The sequence below is a fragment of the Alosa alosa genome, chromosome 23, assembly GCF_017589495.1.
Source record: "Alosa alosa isolate M-15738 ecotype Scorff River chromosome 23, AALO_Geno_1.1, whole genome shotgun sequence".
Taxonomy (NCBI): domain Eukaryota; kingdom Metazoa; phylum Chordata; class Actinopteri; order Clupeiformes; family Clupeidae; genus Alosa; species Alosa alosa.
Genome location: NC_063211.1, coordinates 24,852,770 through 24,872,525, shown reverse-complemented (window position 1 = coordinate 24,872,525; position 19,756 = coordinate 24,852,770). Strand labels below are relative to the sequence as shown.

Below are 19,756 nucleotides of genomic sequence, written 5' to 3'. Positions count from 1 at the left end.
TGCGTCATAATAGGGTCCACTCTGTTTCCAAGGCATGTGTTAGCTTCTTTTGTCATAGTTACAGAAGGAAACTCCACCACGACACCTCTCAAAAAGTTCATTGAGTGGAATCGAAAGGGAACACACTAAAACATGCCGTGAAAAGTTTCACGTTTTCTGTCATTCTTTCTGCAGCAGTAGAATTCCCCCCTAGAATGACGGACATTCTGCTCTCCGTGGTGTCAGAGGCGAAGCATGCCTTCCCAACTCTCTCCCAACTGTCAGAGACTGGTAATTTCGCTCGTGTAGGCCTACTCTCATGGCCATTTTCTGAAGTTCGATGATAAATCAGATTTTTAATGCCCGAAATGTATTTTACTTTTAGATGTGGATGACCTTTGGTCAAATGTGTCCTCTTTCGTCGAGCGTCAGATGTCTTTACAGAAGGTGAGTTATTTTAGTTATTTTTTAACACAGGCTAAGGCTCAGGTAGCAGTACCCCCCCCTTATTGCATATTACACCTCTTTATTTCACTCAGGGAGTCCATATAAATGGGCTGGGCAGATTCACATTCTGTCAACAAAAGATGGATGTGGGAAGTAAGTATGTTCTAATCCAGAGACCAGTCTTTCTTCTATCAGAGAAACTCTCCCAAGCTCATGGCCTTAAGCAAGTGAAACCACAAATCGCAGGTGAGTCATCCTCCAAGAAGTGCAATAGGCCCTGCTATAGTAAATCATTGCTTCATGTCAAACATTCGCTGTTTAGTAATTAAAAACTGTACATAATTTTATTAAGAGGATTGTATTGTCTCAACAATAATGAATTATAGTAGCCTATGTAATGCTACAGAATTGTATAGTTTCTAAACGTGTCAATGTATGTTTTTCATAACAATTTATTTACAGTTAGTGCTATTTGTCATTTATTAAGAGGAAAACCCCTTGAGATGTGACTTCTCGTTTTCGTAGGGAAGCTATTATTTTAACTTGATATCTGCACTGCCTTGACAGATGAAAGGCAGGTTGTCATGACTACTGCAACACACATATGAAATTGCTCACTCATGTTTTATTCCCTTGGTTTTCTCAAGCTGGTGATGTACCAGAGGTGCCACTGAACTTCTCAGCTCTGGCAGCCGAGAGCCCCTTTGAGCGGGACGTGATAGAAGGTTGTATACGTGAGACACTCATGTTGCTACTGCGTGCTGTTGCCTCTCAGCGATCAGTCCTCTTCACCTTCAGGGGGATCGGTGTGCTGGTCTTTCGTAACTCAAAGGTGAAGATGCACTTCTACAAAGACTTTGTCACCAGTATGGATGGCAGTGGAAAAGCGCTGTGGGCCCTAAGCAATGTGAGTCTGCATATTCACATCACTGCACGCTCACTCAGGAGCATAGATGAGTTCTATATAGTCTATGCTCAGGAGTGTCTATCAGATTTAGATCTTGTCATGGGCGGATTATGAACTTTCGGGCCCCTGGGCCCAGATGTATTAAGGGCCCCCCACTTATTGTCGTATATGTGGGAGGGGGGTTTGGGGGTCCTCCCTGTTAACTTATATTTTCCCTCCTTATGTTTGACCTTTGACCCGGGGAGCGGATGCGCTGGGTGTTGTGTGGGATATGAGTTAGTTGGACCAGTCGCAGGTGAAATGGTAGCTACGGAGTTGCTCTGTACTGAACTGGAATAAAAGTTAAAGTTATATAAACGTAGTGTTTATTGAGTCTAACATTGGTAGCAGAGGATGGTTGCTAGTTACAAAGTTCCTGAAGTTTGGACGAGACCCGCCATAACAAAGTTGGAAAAATGAAATCAACGTCTGGGCGCGGGTTACAGAACTTCGGCGAAAAGAAACATGCACTTCGCTTTGGGGGCTCCAAGGAAGAGCCGGGAAACAGCCATGGAAATACCCGCAAGCTGGCTTGGACAGTGATACCGGTATGAATAATCGTTGTTAGCAAAACTAGATAGTGTGTTCCTAAAGGAGGAAAAGACCCAAGATATGAAGCGTATTCCCATTTTGATAGCATTACAAAGACAGTTCTCTGTCCATGTCGGACTATATAATTGACTTTGAGCAACGATATAACCGGATGAAAAAGTACCACATGGCGTTACCCGATGCTGTGTTCGTGATTTAAGCTCTTGGACACGGCTTGTCTGGATGTGAAAAACAGGCAACTTGCACTGACAGCGTGCACGGACTTAAAGTTCGCCGACGGTACACGTTACAGACTGGACAACAGAGGCAGCCTTTACCAGGTACCAATCCACTGGATAAATTCGGTAAGAGATCAAGATCGCCATCTGTCAGAGCCGCTTCATTGGGCTAAGGATTGTCCTCATAAGAAGAGTGAACATGTAAAGCTAACTGAAGAAGAAAATGTTGAGGAATGTAACATCACACTGTTTACAAAAGCCTCCATGTCTGACTCAAGAAATCTTCTTGGTTGAATCCCTGGGGTCAGCTATTATTGACACTGCTTGTACTTTCATTTTTCTGTATGTGGGGAGAAATGGCTGGAAAACTATGTGAAAGACCTCAGCACAGACCAGGTGAACAAGATGCTGCAAACTGAAATCCCCAGTTGCAGGCCATTTCGACCTCGGAGATGGAAACTTAGTATATTCCACCAGAAAAGTGAAACTGCCTGCCAAAATAGGGCAGACAAAATGTCATGTTGAAGCTGAAGTGGTCAAAGCTGATATCCCACTGCTGCTGAGCAAAACATCTTTGAAGAAAGCAGGAACCATTTTGGACATGGAAAATGACCGAGCTGTGATGTTCAGACAACCTGTGCCTCTTGAATTCACTAGCTCTGGCCACTACTGTGTGTAGACATTAGAGACAAAGATCCTAAAAAGGTGAGATTGAAGATGAAGTCCTTACTGTGACAGAAAAACATGTCCACTGATGAGAAACACAAAGTTCTCCTGAAGCTTCACAAACAGTTTGGCCATGCTTCTGCAGATCGTCTACAAAGGCTCATTCGTAGTGCAGGAAATGAGGATAAAGAATGTATTACTATTTTGCAACAAATAGTACATGACTGTGACATATGCAAGAGGTACAGCAAGACAAAACCAAAGCCTGCTGCAGGTTTGCCCCTTGGCCTCAGAGTATAATGAAACGGTAGCAGTGGACCTGCATGAGTTGGAACCAGGCGATGGTACCTCCATATCATCGACCATTTCATGCGTTTCAGTGCTGGAAACATTGTGAAAACAAAGAAATCCTGTGAAATCGTCAACTCCTTCATTCACACATGGATAAGTGTACATGGCCCCCCACGGAGACTATACAGTGACAACGGTGGAGAATTCAATAATGAGGAAATCAGAGACATGGCAGAAAACTTCAACACTGAGACAAGAACAACAGCAGGATACAGTCCCTGGAGCAACGGCCTTCTGGAGAGGCACAATCAGACACTCACCGAAATCATCCAAAAAAGTGAAACGGGAAAAATGGATGTGACTGGCACACAGCTCTTGACTGGGCCCCCTGGCCAAAGAACAGTATGCTTAGTGTTCATGGTTATAGCCCACATCAACTAGTATTTGGACAGAATCCTAACCTCCCCTCTGTATCAGTTGATAAGCTACCTGCCTTAGAGGGTACCACTGTAAGTGCTAGGGTAGGAGAACACATATCAGCTTTGCATGCTTCCAGGAAAGCATTCACTGAAGCCGAATGCTCAGAGAGAATTAGGAGGGCACTTCGCAAGCAGCTTAGATCTACAGATGACAAATATGTGACAGGGGACAGAGTATATTACAAACGAGCAGACTGCACTGAGTGGAAGGGACCAGGGGTGGTTATTGGTCAGGATGGAGCTGTTGTATTTGTAAGACATGGTGGTATTCTTGTTCGAGTGCATCACTCTAGGCTTTGTAAGGTGAACACACAGGAGCAGGACAAGCAGATTGCACAAGATGATGCTAACAGAAAAGCAGAAAGTGAGGAAGGCATGACAAACACTGCAGTAGACAGCTCAGATAGTGATCAGGATACTGATGATGAACAGGAGAACATCAGTGACATGGATGTGAATACAGGAGAAGTGTTGCACCCACCCATGACACATACTAACACAGAACACAGGGCCTGTGGTAACCCTGCCCCTTTTGCAGGTGTAAAGTTAAGAACAGGTCAGACTGTAACATTTGTGAGTAGAGATGATGGCATTCAACATACAGCCAGAGTTTTAGGCAGAGCAGGAAAAGTCACAGGAAAGAACAAAAACTGGTATAACCTACAGCATCTTGAACCTAATGGCTGTGAGGGACAAGAGGAGTCAGTTGATATGTCACATGTTGATAGTCTTAACATTGAGTCAGAAGACAGGGAGGCTGATGTACTCATAACAAAAGACATTTCATTTGATGTAGCAAAACAAGAAGAAATTAAGAATTGGCACAATAATGATGTGTTTGAGGAGGTTGAAAATGCAGGCCAAAAATGTGTCTCCACCAGATGGGTCTGTAGTCTCAAGGAAACTCCCAAGGGTATTGTGCCTAAAGCACGACTAGTAGCCAGGGGTTTTGAAGAGCTTAATATGCAAGAGTTACAGAAAGATTCTCCAACTTGTGCCTCAGAATCTCTTAGGCTATTGTTATCAGTAATCTGTCAAAACCAGTGGCAAGTTCATTCTATGGACATCAAATCTGCATTCTTGCAGGGCATGGAGCTCTCCAGGGATATTTATATCCGGCCCCCTCCTGAGGCAGGCAGTGAAAATGTGATATGGAAACTAAAGAAATGTGTATATGGTCTTGCTGATGCATCTCTATACTGGTATAACAAAGTCAAAGAAATCATGCTGGGCACAGGTGGTAAAATGTCGCAGGTGGATCCAGCCGTTTTTTTTTGGTTAGACAAGCAGTTTAAGGTTACTGGAGTACTTGCATGCCATGTAGATGATTTTCTTTGGGCAGGCTCAAGATTTTTTTCAACAAATGTGATTCCCCTACTGAAGTCTGCATTCCATGTAGGGCGCGAGGAGCATGAGCATTTCTGCTATGTAGGGATGGATTTTGCTACTGTTAATGGTGTAGTTCAGGTACATCAGCACAGTTACATTGAGAATTTACAACCTCTTCACATGCAACCAACACGTGCTATACTGAGGGATGCCCCCCTTAATGACACTGAGAAAGAGCAGCTTAGGTCAAAAATAGGACAGATCCTATGGGTTGCCAAGCAGACCAGACCAGATGTTATGTTTGACTCATGTAGTTTAGCATCTAATATCAAAAATGCTACGGTGCAGTCTATGCATGAGGTAAATAAAATCATCCGTAAGCTGAAGTCAGAAAGGGTGACCCTCAAGTTTCAGCATTTAGGAGACAATGATGTTCTCAACCTGGTTGTTTTCAGTGATGCTTCTCTTGGTAATCTTCCAGATGGTGGTACACAGGGGGGGACATTGATAGTTCTTATGGGAGAAAGAGGGAAGTTTTCTCCTCTCTGTTGGCAATCCAAGAGAATTAGAAGTGTTGTACGAAGCACTCTTGCAGGAGAAACACTTGCTATGTCAGATGGTATAGACAATGCTATTTTTCTTGCAACTCTTATGTCTGAGCTCACCACTGGTAATGCTGAACTGAATGCTTCTTCACTGGTCTGTGTGACTGACAATCGATTTCTGTTCGATGCCCTTAAGTCAACTAAACAGGTCACAGAGAAGAGACTCAGGTTGGACATAAGCAGCATTAAGGAGCTTATACAAAGCAAGAAAATCAAAGAGATGCTCTGGTCTGACACAAAAGGCCAACTCGCTGACTGTCTCACCAAAAAGGGAGCATCGGCTCTGGTGCTTTTGAAAGCTCTTAAGTGAAGGACTGTGGAATCTGTGGTGAAAACTTTGTTTGCGTTAATATGTTCATATTTTGTCAAACTTACTCTGAATGTATCAGGATGTCTTTTTTTGTTTTATAGTCATTGGATGACTTTGTATGTTTATTTGAAATCTTGACAGGTATTACTTTTACATTGTTTTATTATTTCACATAAAAAGGATAGGGAGATTGTTAACTTATATTTTCCCTCCTTATGTTTGACCTTTGACCCGGGGAGCGGATGCGCTGGGTGTTGTGTGGGATATGAGTTAGTTGGACCAGTCGCAGGTGAAATGGTAGCTACGGAGTTGCTCTGTACTGAACTGGAATAAAGGTTAAAGTTATATAAACGTAGTGTTTATTGAGTCTAACACTCCCCAGAAAACTTTAAAATTGTTTGATGTGATTTTCTGTATTCTGGTGCATTTTGGGGATGGCCTACATCCTGATTTGTTGATATTGTGGCAATGATTCCATGCAAAGGCTTGGGCTTCAGGGCCCCCTGCCCCCTTGGGCCCCTGGGCCCGGTAGGCCCGTGCAGTAATCCATCACTGGATCTTGTCCGAATGATACTTTTGAAAATGATAAAGATCAGGAGATTTCAACGAGGAATCGGATGCTCTGAAATAATGGGTTTCACATTGTTATTAAATTGATATGAAGGTGTCTCATTTTCATTGTGCACGTCCAAATATCGCTTACTGATCTGCCCTACAGAAGTATTGTTCTAGTTCATAAGTGGAACAGAATTAACAGAGAGGGGACTGGGGATGGAAAGGTAAGAGTGGCTACTCGACCACATGTCAATGTGGTATTAAGCTGTCTGTGCTCATGAGGACAGTGCCTGCCATGTGAGAGCTGTTGTGAGCAAGGGGATGGACACAAACTGGCTGTTCCTCTTTGGTCAGTTATGAAAATGCTAGCCTTTTAGAGCATCCATGACAACTTTCAAAATGTCAGTGGAATGTGTTCAAACATGAGGTGTTATTTCTGTTTGCATTATTTCCCCAGAGACCAGGCACCAGCAACTCACTGTTATCAGAGAAGTTCTATAGCCAGGATAGGCCTGGAACCAGCAATACCATCCACCTCCCACACATCACATCACGGGCAGAAAGTGTGCATGGAAAGACATATAAGCCCTCTAGTGCACTTGACAGTGTTGAGGAACAGGAGAAAGGTGAGAACATCTGGGTTTACTGTGCTTTCACCTTTGGTTGGGGAGGGAATTATCATGGTAATGAGGCAACTGTATTCTGCGTCTGCAAATGACTGAATGGTGGTGAAATAATCTATAGTGCTGTCCATTCTAGCTATGGCCTTGGTATTAGGGCTGCAACTAATGATACTTTTCATATTTGATTAATCTGTTGGTTATTTTCTTGATTAATGTTTTAGTTCTTAGATTGATAAAATCCCAAGATTATGTCCTCAAATATTTAGATATTTAGTTTACTGTCATAGACAGGTAAATAAAGCTGAAGGTTAAGAAGGCTATTTATTACACTTTTATCCAAAGCAATTTATAGATTTTAATTAATTGCAGGGCCAGAGTGTCTTGATCAAGGACACAGTGGTGTTAGCTGAGTAATAGTTGATGACAAACCTATTAATTGTTGCACTCCTACTATGCAATGGTATATGCAAGAAACTGAATCGGTCTAATTAGTCCACTTAGCCTGAGTGATACTTTGTAAAAGGGGTTATAAGGTTATTGTTGCTTCAGATTGTGTACCATTGTGAGAGAATGCTAGACTCTCAATGACTATTTTGTGGGTCCCTTTCCTGTGTCCTCTGTTCTTTGCCAAATGTAAAATCTTAATACTCTTCATTCATTAGGTGCCTCAGAAATTCAGTGTCAGTCCAAGTCTCGGAAGGGTTCCGCCACGACCAAAGATAATGGTGTGAGCATGATAGACAAGCTGTATACCAAACCCACCAAATCTCCCCAGACTATTGACAGGTGAGACCCAAGTTATGGCCCCGAAACAAATCACATCTGGATAGGGAGATGAGATCAGTTGTTTACTCAATTCCAAAGAAAATACACGATCCTGGGTTTTTGGTGATTTGGAAATGGACGTCAATGGGCTCCTTTCCAGACAGACTTTCAGAGCGAGTATCATAAGATCGTAGTCAATCAAAATAACATCTATGATCATGCAAACATAAAACAGCATATAACAGATGTTGTATTTTAGGCAGTTTTTTCTAGATTCATCCATGTTCACACCCTTAACACATATTTACAGCTCTTAACATATGCATCTGTACATAATATAATACACAACAATCAATCTTTCTTAGGACGACTGAACAGCCAGTACAAACTTCACTGCGAGCAACGAATGTTAGGAATGAAAGAAGTGCTCAATTCAGCCTAACCTGCCAGGACCACAAACGTGCTGGACAGGTCAGCATTATTGTAAAAGTGTATGAAATGCCACAGACAAGGAGTGCAGTTGAACTGTTATATTACTATATCACCTTTTGACTTTTTAATGTAAATCTTGTAAAAAGTAAAAAATAAAAAGTTCCTCTTAAGTCCAGGTCTAGGCCTAATCCATACACAGGGAACTGGCCCATAATGCTTATGTATTTGCAGGAACTGTGCTACCTGTGCATGCAACGAGCTAAGATTAACAATCCTCTGTACCTGTCAGAAGAGAGGCGGAGAGAGGAGGATGAGGAGGCAAGACTGTTACTCTTACTAGAGAATCACAAAGACCACCAGTACCTTCAGGATGTGCAGGTATCAAATATAGAATTTCCTTCACTTAAAATTGCTAATCACTCATTCATGGAATGCTTTTATCATTGAATTGTGATGAAATTGTCTAATCCTGTCTGCAATCTTTTTTTAGGCTGAGAAGAATCAAATACGTGAGAACCACAAGAAAGTAGCAGCATTTAATTTGGAGGTTGCTGAAGCCCTGAAAAAAAAGAGGTCAACACGCTCCTCCCACTTCCATGTGAGATATCTCTCTATTGCAAACACCAGAAAAGTTCTCAGTATGTGTATGTAGCTCATATGGAAATTGACAGTGAGTGGCTCCTTGAGTGATACACCCAAACATTTCGCTCAACGATGTAGCCTAGTTTTCGAGGGTGTTCATGCATAACCAAAGAGATGGATGAAGAGATCTGGGGCTACATTTTTAATATTACATTACATTACATCACATTTAGCCGACACTTTTGTCCAAAGTGACTTACATATGTCAACTATATTACAAGGGATTACATTGTCCCCAGAGCAGCTAGGGGTTAAGCTCCTTACCGAATTGAACCGACGACATTCAGGCTACTGCATGCTAGCCCGGCTCCTTAACCATTACACTACCACCGCCATTTTTGCAACATTTTGTCATTCCCAGACACGGACAATGACTGGCTGTGACACAAGATTATCCATTATCCATTAGCCATCTGGCGTGGCGATCCAGATATTATTGCATGATGGGCCACCTGTTTCTGACCCCTGACCTATAGTATTTCTATGTGTAATACTATCGAAGGGTAATAATGGAAAATTGCAAAACAAAAATGTGCTAAAATGATTCAATGTTATACTACTTAGGAAACCCTGTTATCCTGGTATTTCAAGGGATCATGCTAACTGTTTTCGCTCAAATAAAGTTTGATGTTCAAATAAAGTAAATGGAGAGAAAGTGAGTGTTGGCTGACTATTAGTTGAAAGTTTAGAAATAGTGTGAACATAAGTTTATAAATTTAATAGCATGGTTCAAACCGAAGACTTTCATTGTAAACACTTAGCCAAATTCCTCCAGGGGGACTGTCCCTGCAATTGGTCTACATCACTTTGGATACTTGTGGTGGCACTTGGCAATGCTAGGTGTCCAGGTGCCTTAAAATGTTGAAAAAGTATGACTTTGGATGAATTTTGTGGAAACTATTTGACAAATTGAGACTAACATGTGAGGCTAATATGCAACAGAGGTTCCTATGACTGGCATTTCTTTGGCATTATATTGAAGAATTTCCCCTTGGGGATCAATAAATATCTATCTATCTATCTATCTATCTAAGAGAGTAAACAGAAACATGGCTAAACAGAGAGTCAATTGATTAAAATAGTTAGTGTTAGTTGGAAAACCTATCCTAGCATCCTGTAAACTGACCAATTGAAACTGGATGAGAGGGGTAAATGGCTTTCCAGTGAACTTTGGAACTTTATCTAACCTTCAGGCTTGAGTCTTTATTTTTGTTGTTTTTTTGTCTTTGGTTTTAGGATGGTTTGGCACAGTGGCTTTGTCAATGGAGAATAGCCCTTCAGATTTTAATGATTCAGTCGATTGTTTTCCTGTGGATGTTTGTACCAGTGTTCATACCATTTCCTTGACTGTTGTCTTTGGATGTTAAGCTTTTGCATAAAAAAGTTAATCTCTAGGACTCAATATACCTGTTCTGAATGATGCGATGACTGTGGTCTGGTGGTTGTAATATTTGTATTTGTATAATTTGAACAGATGAAAAAGTTTTGAAATTGTTCCGAAGTAATTCCGAACCCAGGAGGTGTCATTGCAAAATATTTTTGTATATTGAGAGAATGTGAACTCATTTTACTAAATCGTGGTCTCATTTTACAAGATTGTGTGCTCAATTTAGTAAATCGTGCTCACAATTTAGTAAAACGTGCAGGATTTAAAATTGTACGCTCATTATACAAAAATTAAAATGAGAGCACATTTTAGTGAAATGAGTGCCCTATTTTGTAAAACGTGCACACAATTTACTAACTTGAGACCACACTTCTTAACAGAGGTCTGTTTTTTGTTCTAAGGTATTGGCTGATTGTTTTTTAGATTTTCCCATGATGACAAGCAAAAGGACTGTCTGAAGTCTGAAGGGAGGTCCTAAAATACAGTCACGGATACTGTCACTGTCAATAATGACAGTTCACCAATCTTAAGCCTTTTTAGTCATGACATCAGTTTCTGGAAGCTTTCTGGAGTTTTTGACCCTTGGGAATCGTGATATTTTGAATTAAAAGTCTCTCTCTCTCTCTCTCTCTCTCTCTCTCTCTCTCTCTCTCTCTCTCTCTCTCTCTCTCTCTCTCTCTGAAACAGCCTTCATATATCTTTGGAGGGCGCCTAGACACTCCCCCTAATTTGTTGAACCGGCAGAACTATCAGGAGGATCTAAGACGCCAAGCATCCTGCCTCGTACAGAATCAGAAACTCAACCAGCAGAGCCAGGACTTAATAGACCATCTACAGCAAGTCCAGCTGTCCCATGAGTGAGTCTGTTGTCTGTTTCATGCAGTCTACCCTGAATGCTAAGACTAAAACTGGTACTTGTGGCACACTTATTTAAAACAAACAAAGTCAATCGTGGAGATAAAATTCGTTAGACAGGCAAAGTTATCAGCAGTTAACAACATGCATGTAAGAGCCTATAGGTGGTACTGTAAGGTGTAACTTGCAGACACTACTCGCGGTCATTGTTAACATTAGTCTAAATACGGGTATCTACAATCACATCATTCAAAACTAAAAGCGTTTGCATGTTGTTTACTGAACACTGCCAATCAAATGCACAACCCAAATAAACAATTACTTGCACCCAGAAGGCGCATGTCAAAACACATGACCTTGAAATCAAAACACTCAGGGTTCAGTTTTGCATTTAGCTATGCACAACAGTGGAGGCCAGTTATCTGCAATGTAATCGAATAAGAGGAGGATTAGGACTAGGATGATAAGGAGGATGAAGTGTAGGAGGTGGAGGAGCAAGGAGAGAGGGATCAAAAGACTGAAGATGAGGAGTGATGAGAGGACGGCTCAGAAGAAGTAGAAGTGCCACCAATGAGATCTGGGCCAGTTTGGTGTACCATGCAATCAATCATAGCACAACGAGTCTAATTTGGATAACTACACTGTAGCAGACGGTTGTGGGACTTCTACTGAACAACCCCACCAACATGCAGCTTTCCTCTGGGTGATGAAATACGCCTGCAGCCTGTATTTATGCAATGGGATTTTTGTTCTTTAGAATACTCAAACTCATTAGTGTTGGACATAACAACTAAACGTAACTGTAGATTACATAGTCTATATTTACAATACACTACAAATGAAAACTTTAGAAATTGTGGTGTAACAATTACAAAACACAAAAAAAAAATTGTGCTGATTGATTAAGATGAACACACCTATGTTTCTGTGCTCTGCTAGTTAAGTAATGTGGTACGAGTGAGAGTGGGATTGGTAAGGATTTAATCATAGTTGATGTTAGTTTCTCCTTTTTCACTGGATTTAGCTTGTACCACTATCATTGGTGTGTGGCAAAATAAAGTATCTTATTTTATCTTTCTTAGGATTGGTCGGCAAAAGACACAATTTCTCAAGGAGAAACATGAAAACTCAGAAAGCTATAAAAAAGCGTTGGACACTCAGGTAAGTGACAGATTATCAGCCATATCTTACACTCAGCACCAGATGGGACGCAAGTATCCAGTGGCGTGTCCATTGTAACTAGGTGGGCAGATGCCACCTAGATCTTTTGTCATCTTTTCATTTTTGAAATAAGACTTATTTATCTTTGAATAATTATGATATATGAGTTATCATTATAATTTCTCATCCAGTGTACACAGTGTTTTAAATAGCAAATATACTTGCACTCATATGGGCACCTATGGGTGTTTCCAGGCTCATTACTATGTTGAGGCACCTATGGGTGTGTCCAGGCTCATTACTATGTTGAGGCACCTATGGGTGTGTCCAGGCTCATTACTATGTTGAGGCACCTATGGGTGTGTCCAGGCTCATTACTATGTTGAGGCAGCTGAAAGTCCTTGCTCAACTTACCAAGAAAAAGTCTCTAGCCACAGGCCCATAGCAATGCAATGTGTGTTTACTGGCTGTGCTAATAAACACTGTGTGAGTGTTTATTAGTTTTTGGGAAGTGTTGCTGTTCATTCTTGTTGCTAGATTGTGAAAGTGAATGACTAAATCTGAAACTTTGTATTTTTGTTGCTTAAGAGCTCAAGTCATACGTGGAGACACTCTGCTTGTTACTGTACATGCACACCTGTTTCAGCAATACAGGTTTGGTGGGATCCTGCTGTTGCGTGTTGTTCATGCATGCCAGTATAATCTGTTCATGCAGTCCTGGTGGCCATAATTATTTGGGCCCATGGTGCAACCCTTGAGCACACCATCAAAACTAAATGAGGGGCCTAGGATGGCCTAGAGCACCATCTAAACTGAATGAAAATCTCACAGTCTATAAAATCTCACAGATGTATCCAGGGATCCCCAGAAGGCTCCGCTCTGGGTGTGGATAACAGATCTTTCCATTCATTTGACACAACAGGTCTGTGAGCAATGGGAGGGCCCAGGGCTGGGCATATACAGTAGAAGAGGCATGATCTCCACCTTCTACGCTGCTTAAAATGACTATACTCAGACTAGATGTAATTAGATTGAGTGGTGGGAGTGCATGGAGAAGGTTGCTTGGCCATGGATGGGTGTTCAACCCCTGTGGGGCTCCCTGAAAGACTGCCTTCCCCCACGGTTTCACTGCTGCTGTGCTTATCTTGTTGGTTAGCCTGTGGAGACCACAGAATTCTGTAGAATTTGGGCTTTTCGCCAGAGGGAAACGACTCATCTGACGGGGCTGCTGTTCCGGCTTGCACAGAAGGCAGAGGCTGAAAGCCCTCTTTCTTGTTCTCTTCTGATCACCTCTGCATCTGACCCACAGCCTTGCCAAAGAGGATTTTGGGATCCGGGGTATCATCCATGAGTTTGGCCTTGTCTTTGGGATATTATCGCTCTTTAGCTAGTTTTATTATTCGTGCTGAACCCTTTCCAGCTAACCTCTTCTCAGACGCCTGTGCACTGACATCATTGATCTGCCAGCTAAGCTATAAAACACAACACCCAGAACAAATCTGTCTCTTCCCAGCATAAGCAAAGTACAGTAGATGCGTGACGAGGCAGAAGGAAGGTGACACCTCCTTCATAGAACCGAGGCTCTCTATCAGTTGAAATAATTCAACTCCACCCTTAGGATAACATGTACAACCATGTCTTATAATCACAGTAGCACCATGTTTCCACACAAAGAGATTAGCTGGAATGGATTTAGCAGAAACACACACCAAGGTGTGATATCTTAGAGGTGATGTCAACAACTAAGGTTACAACCATAACTAAGATGTTTTCAGGCACTAGAGCCGTAATGTTAAAGGAACACACCAACATTTTGGGGAATTAGCTTATTCGCTCGCTGTCTCCCCCAGAGTTGTTGTTGTGTTCCTTTAAGCTTCATAAGAATCTAAGTGGTATTAGTTAGAGTTGTCTGTTTACCTAGATACCAGTGTAGAGTCCCACATGTAGCTTGAGGCAAGCGATTCAGTGTAGTTTGTCTTTTTCTGTTTTAGCACATTGGCAGCAACATGAACACTTAGGGCTCTATCGTGCACACCAGCGCAATTGACTTTGTATACTCGCGCATTTGTCTTTCCTATTTTGCAGTCAGCGCATATTGGAATTTTCCCTCAACAGGTACATGTGCGCCCACGGGGTGTTTCAGCGAAAAGAGGGGGCGTTTTCCGGCGCAAACGGTCCCTGTTGATATTTTGCAGTTTCAGAAAACAATTCCGCCACAGGCCTGCAGAAATTAATGCTATGCTCACCGATCTACAGACACCCTGTGCACAGATGGAAACATTCAAAGCCTTGATAATATTTGTCCATTTCCCGGTTTTGTTTGTGCATTGGTCAACTAAAAATTAAGTAGCCTATATAGTACATCTACATGCAATATCTTTACAACAACAACGCCTAATTACGACCTATTAATTTGGACAACTTTATACAGCCCTATAAAGGCTAAAGTTACCTTGTTCCCTCCATCCTTTCGTTGTTTTCAAAAAACGTTTTATATCCATGATGGCTTATTATGTGCTGTTAACCAGCAACCATAGACAGTACAAGAAAGCAGCAAGTAGCCTTGGCTACAATTTCTGTAGTTGCTGCGTCCATTCATTGTTATTCTCTCTCCAGCTCAAACAAAAGTTGTGCGTGCATTAAGTTGATGATAACGTGTTTACAAACTCTACTTTACATAAAATATTGTAAATAGCCTATTGTCATGCAGTTAATGGGAGACTGAGAGTTTGGAAAGGTCAACTTAGAAACTGTTTCTGTTGCCTGTTGGTAAGGTACAGTCGTAGCTTACACCTGCAGGAGCGCTTGCTTGGGCGCCTGTGTTGCGCAATGCACTTTGTTCCTCTCATCTATACGACGCAGTTCCCATCCCAACCATACATAATTACAAGGACAAATATTGCTACACAAGGGAAATCAGTGTGGTGTCCGATGTGAAAAAATAAGTATAAATCTAGTGTACACATTTCCACGAATCACAGATGTGTTGATGACATAAATTAGGAAATATTAGAGGACTTAATGAGACATGATGTTGAACTGCATGCCAATGCCATTTCACCCAAATGCCCCAGCAGCAGCATGGGAGAGGAGAGCTTATCTGACAGATCTGCATTGTCTATACTCTATAGTGAGGTAGATTACATTGCAAAAATATCACCATGCATTCATAACCACGTGATTCAGTGAGAGTAATCCCAAAACATCGGAAAGTGACATTTCTGTACTACATTTTGTCAAGAGGAAAAATCAATAGCGAACTGTTCCCAACTGACTATAGCGCTGTGAACCGTTCCTGGCTGCGCCTGTCAATTCCGCCATCATAATAGCAATCCGCTATGGAACAAGCGTGCCTGTTGTTAAAGGGAATGTGAGATGATGCTCTGATTGTTTTATTGCATGTTACGCCCAAACCACACCCACGATTAATGTAGCTACTTCAGACCACCCCATTTTAGATTTGGTTGGGCGCAACAGTCATGATCCCACCGGTAAAATAGAAACAGCGCCCAAAATCCACCCACAAAGCGATTTGCGTGAAGTCAATTGCGCTAAAGTGCAAGATATAGCCCTTAATGAACCCAGTTTCTATAAAGCATTATAAAACATTCATAAATTATATAACCTCATAATGCTTAACATCCATACAAGTCTATTCAACAATTTATATGGTTTATTTATATTGTCATGAATGGTCATGAATGGTGAATATGGTCATGAATCACATGATCATGCGCCCGACGCAAGGTGGGGCAAAGCGCGGTTTAATCTTATCTTACGCTCAATAAAGTAAGCCATTTTTCGCCAGGATGTTATGTCCAAAACACACCCATGACTGATTAAGAAACAAAAGAACAACCCTTTTGCATCCAGCGCCCAGTATTTGATCACAAAATCATGCCATTAAATTAGTAATTGTAGACTGGCCACGCCTGTAATGGCTATAAAATTCCATCCATTTCTGATTAAAATACCAAAATAGGGCCCTGTGTCATTGGACAAACCCTTACAGTTTCAAGTAGAAAAGTGCATTATAAAGCACTTTTTTTTATCTCTGTAGCATTAGGTAGAGGTGTTTAAAATGACCTCTATTATGCATGGTAAATACACTGTTGTGCATTTAGACAAACAGCAATTCAGAACAGTGTTTGTCTTCTTATCTAAGAGATAAAATGAGGTTTGATATAGACATAGACAAATATGAATAAACCAACTAATGCCATGTTTTCAGGTGCAGGTAGAACAGGTAAAACCAAAGGTACATTTCAAGAAGAGACTTCTGTTCCCACCAATCAAGAAAGACTCTGATCGCACTGAGAGAACAGAACAGGTTCAATTCACACACAAATGAACAATTTATAAAACCTACTGAAAGGGGAAACAAATGTATTTTAGATGAATAAATATATCCAATATTGGTTTGAACAATTGTGGTAATAAGTGTAACTGATTCTGTTTTTGAATGTATTTTTCATGTGTATGTTTGTCTGTCTTTACATGCCTAGGCAGGTGAGTATCAAGGAACAGGTATCCCAGCACATATGCCAGACTCAGTTGGTCCGTTGTTTGGGGTGTTGGACAGCAACCCAGAGGATTTGGCTGTACAGCGTCACATGGCACAGGCAGTCCAACAGGAGCAACTCTGGACAGCCACACATAGGAAACAAGAGGCCATGTTCAACAAACTTATGCAGCTAAAGAGGGAGAGAGAGATGCTTAAGAGAAACCACAAAGAGTAAGTGACATGGTCTGGGGGTGGGGGGTAAGATGGTGTAGTGTTTAAGGAACTTGGCTTCCAAGGGGAAGGAGGAAATTGTGGATTTGATTCCGTGCTGTCACAGCTGTGCCCCCGAGTAAGGCGCCCAACCCCGGTCCCGTAGACCGCATAAATAAGCGGACAAACTCTTTGTGGCATAACCCATAGGTTTAATAGTAGCAGTTTACCACTCTAGCCTATCTATTTCCTTGAATTCAAGTTTATATCTGTTGAAATGTGTGTCCCCTAGATTGGACATTTTCATTTAAAGATACTGTGTGTAACCTTTACTGGTGAGGTTGCTTGATTGCAGCTAACTGAATACCACTGCATTTCCAATGGTGTGGGTTAAGACAGTGGCCCTGTAGTAGTGGCACAATGTGAAAGGCCCTCTTTACAGGCAATGTTTCAGTTTGTCCTTTATGGGATGCTGTTGAAAGATGGTGTTGCAGGCTCAATAGATGGGCGTCCACTTCCTCTATAGATATACATTAAATGGCTTATTGTAAGATAATGAAAACTATTTAGATTTACAGGGAATAATGCATTATGAAACATAGTTTTGAATACCTAGTATTCTTCTTACTAATACCTTAAATCCTTTACATTTGAACTTACGTTTTCTTTCTTTATTATTCCATCCATATTTGCTGTTTCTTTGCATTTAAAAGGCAATAATTGCCTTTAACAACATTGCTTACTACTACTTCTTGCTTTATCTGAACCAAGAAAAATATCCTGCTACTGTTTAGCTATTACACTTTGCATTTTCTTTGCAGAAATGCATCTCATAATTTCTTGTTGTAAATGTAAATCAGGTTTATAGGTCAAGTATACTTGTGTATACAAGGAATTTGGTCTCTGCATTTGTCCCATCTGTAAATTAGTGAGACACACAGAGAACACACAGTAAGGTGAAGCACACACTAACCCGGAGTAGTTGCTACAGTGGCGCTTGGGGAGTAGTGAGGGGTTAGGTGCCTTGCTCAAGGGCACTTCAGCCGTGGTGTGGGTATGGGAAAGCAGTGCTCAACCACTTCCCCCGCCCACATTTTTCCTACTGGTCTGGGATTGAACCAGCAACCCTTCGGTTCCAAGCCCAAAGCTCTAACCAGTAGGCCACGGCTGCCCCTTGTTGTCTTTTTCCTTACCCTTATGTACCCGCATGTTGGCCTCTCCCTCCCGTATGTCTGTCCCACACTCCACAGGCTAATGGAGGAACACATCTCCCACTACGAGAAACTATGTAACCTGAGAAAGTCTCTAGAGATGACATGGAGTCGCAGTGCTAATCTCAAGCGCCAGAGGGACAAAGAGGAGAGGGAATTCATCAGGTGAATTTCTTTGTGCTGACTATATGAGCAGCACTTATTTGTTCTTTTCTGTGAAAGAGTATATCGGTACTTCCATCTATTTGCTAATAGCATGAGCAAGAGCTTGAGTCAACTCACTTGTTTGTTACTTTGTAAACTGTAAACTGTAAAGCCTTTGAGTGTCTTGAAAAGCACCATAAATGTATTATTATTAATATTATTATTATTAATGCAATGTCACCACTTTAGTTCATGCACAAGACACTCTGCCTGTTACCACACCCTATGGACAGCACTAGACTGGATTCAGTTTCATTCTACAACAATAAAATGACCCAGTGCTTTGCACCAAAATATGCAATATCTATTTAACAAAAAAGAAAAGTTGCTTGCTGCAAGTATTATATTCCTTGTCGAAAGCCAGGTCTACCATCATGTCAAGCTGTCAATGTCCTGACTATATTTTCTATTCAATGTACATGCTATTTAATGAAAAGTTTTCCTGGGTCATGTAGAATTAAGTGACATGCCGTTTACTTCTTTTTTTGCTTCAGTGCAATTACATTAACCTTAACTTAAACTTCAACTCAATTCAGCTATGTGTGTGTACTCAATAAAGTGACATCTGATCTGGTATGGTTCCTCACAGGTCTGGTAGTAGGCTTCTGATAAGCCAGTGTGAACAATACCGCCGCTGCACCCAGTGTAAGAGGACGCCAGCAAACTCTGGAGAGAGCAACCTCTGGAAAGAGACACATTTCATTCCTGAGTCTCGCCTGATGGTGTAGCATGAAACCCAGCACACAAACATGCAGAAAAAACTTGAAAACCTTAAAAGTGCAGTTGCATTAAATATGCTTTGCATTTCCATAATGTGTTTGCATATTTTTTTTTTGTATAACTGTGTGGTGTACATTTCCCTCCAAATGTTGCAAAACAGAGAATATCCAGCAGGTGTCAGTGTTGTACTTAAAGAGTTCAACACTGGTGGGGTGAACCTGGTTTGTCTGCTGACAGTTACAGGGTGGATGACGGCAGCATTTCTTTGCATAAGGTTTCCATTGGGTCTTTCTTGGCATTTGAGGCTAGAAGCCCGGAGACAATGGCTCTGTACAATATGAAGTTGCAACATTAATAGACCTGCATGTTGCATAAGAATGTGCACAAAGAATTCTATGTTGATCTGGGCACTTTCAAAGTTGGGAGTTTTGACCTGCATTTGACATGATTGCAGGTACAGTCCTGCTGAGAAGGTGCAATGCATAGAAGCAAATTCACATGACAAGGCTGATAGCACCCACATGACATCCCCATGATAGTGTACAGTATGGTGCCCAGTATGACGAAGTTCACTATGGGTGGGCTCCTCAGCTACTGTCCCTCAGTAAGTCCTGAGGAAGCCTCATGCACAGTGTGCTGCATATTAGCAGAAAGAATCTCATGTA

General features: G+C 41.5%; 1 protein-coding gene across 4 annotated transcripts; it reads left to right on the top strand.

The window, feature by feature from the left end:
- Nucleotides 1–71: 71 nt before the first annotated feature.
- LOC125288870 (coiled-coil domain-containing protein 81-like) lies at nucleotides 72–19,184 on the top strand. 4 transcript variants are annotated; one of them, XM_048235554.1, is made up of 15 exons: nucleotides 72–270; nucleotides 365–426; nucleotides 519–672; nucleotides 1,074–1,258; nucleotides 6,835–7,003; nucleotides 7,663–7,786; nucleotides 8,131–8,236; nucleotides 8,429–8,575; nucleotides 8,688–8,795; nucleotides 10,914–11,083; nucleotides 12,164–12,242; nucleotides 16,474–16,572; nucleotides 16,748–16,977; nucleotides 18,207–18,332; nucleotides 18,961–19,184. In XM_048235554.1, the coding sequence occupies exons 1-15, from the start codon at nucleotides 195–197 to the stop codon at nucleotides 19,097–19,099; spliced, it is 1,974 nt and encodes a 657-aa protein (XP_048091511.1). In that variant the 5' UTR covers nucleotides 72–194; the 3' UTR covers nucleotides 19,100–19,184. The 4 variants fall into 4 exon arrangements, with proteins under 4 accessions (XP_048091511.1, XP_048091510.1, XP_048091509.1 ...); XM_048235553.1 differs by having other exon boundaries at nucleotides 1,074–1,333; nucleotides 16,480–16,572; XM_048235552.1 differs by having other exon boundaries at nucleotides 1,074–1,333.
- The last annotated feature ends 572 nt before the right edge of the window (nucleotides 19,185–19,756 follow it).

Coding starts and splice junctions, on each gene's coding strand:
- LOC125288870 (XM_048235552.1), top strand. CDS start 195: ATGACGGACATTCTGCTCTCCGTGGTGTCAGAGGCGAAGCATGCCTTC. Junction 427..518: donor GTCAGATGTCTTTACAGAAG/GTGAGTTATTTT, acceptor TATTTCACTCAG/GGAGTCCATATAAATGGGCT. Junction 16,978..18,206: donor CTTAAGAGAAACCACAAAGA/GTAAGTGACATG, acceptor CACACTCCACAG/GCTAATGGAGGAACACATCT.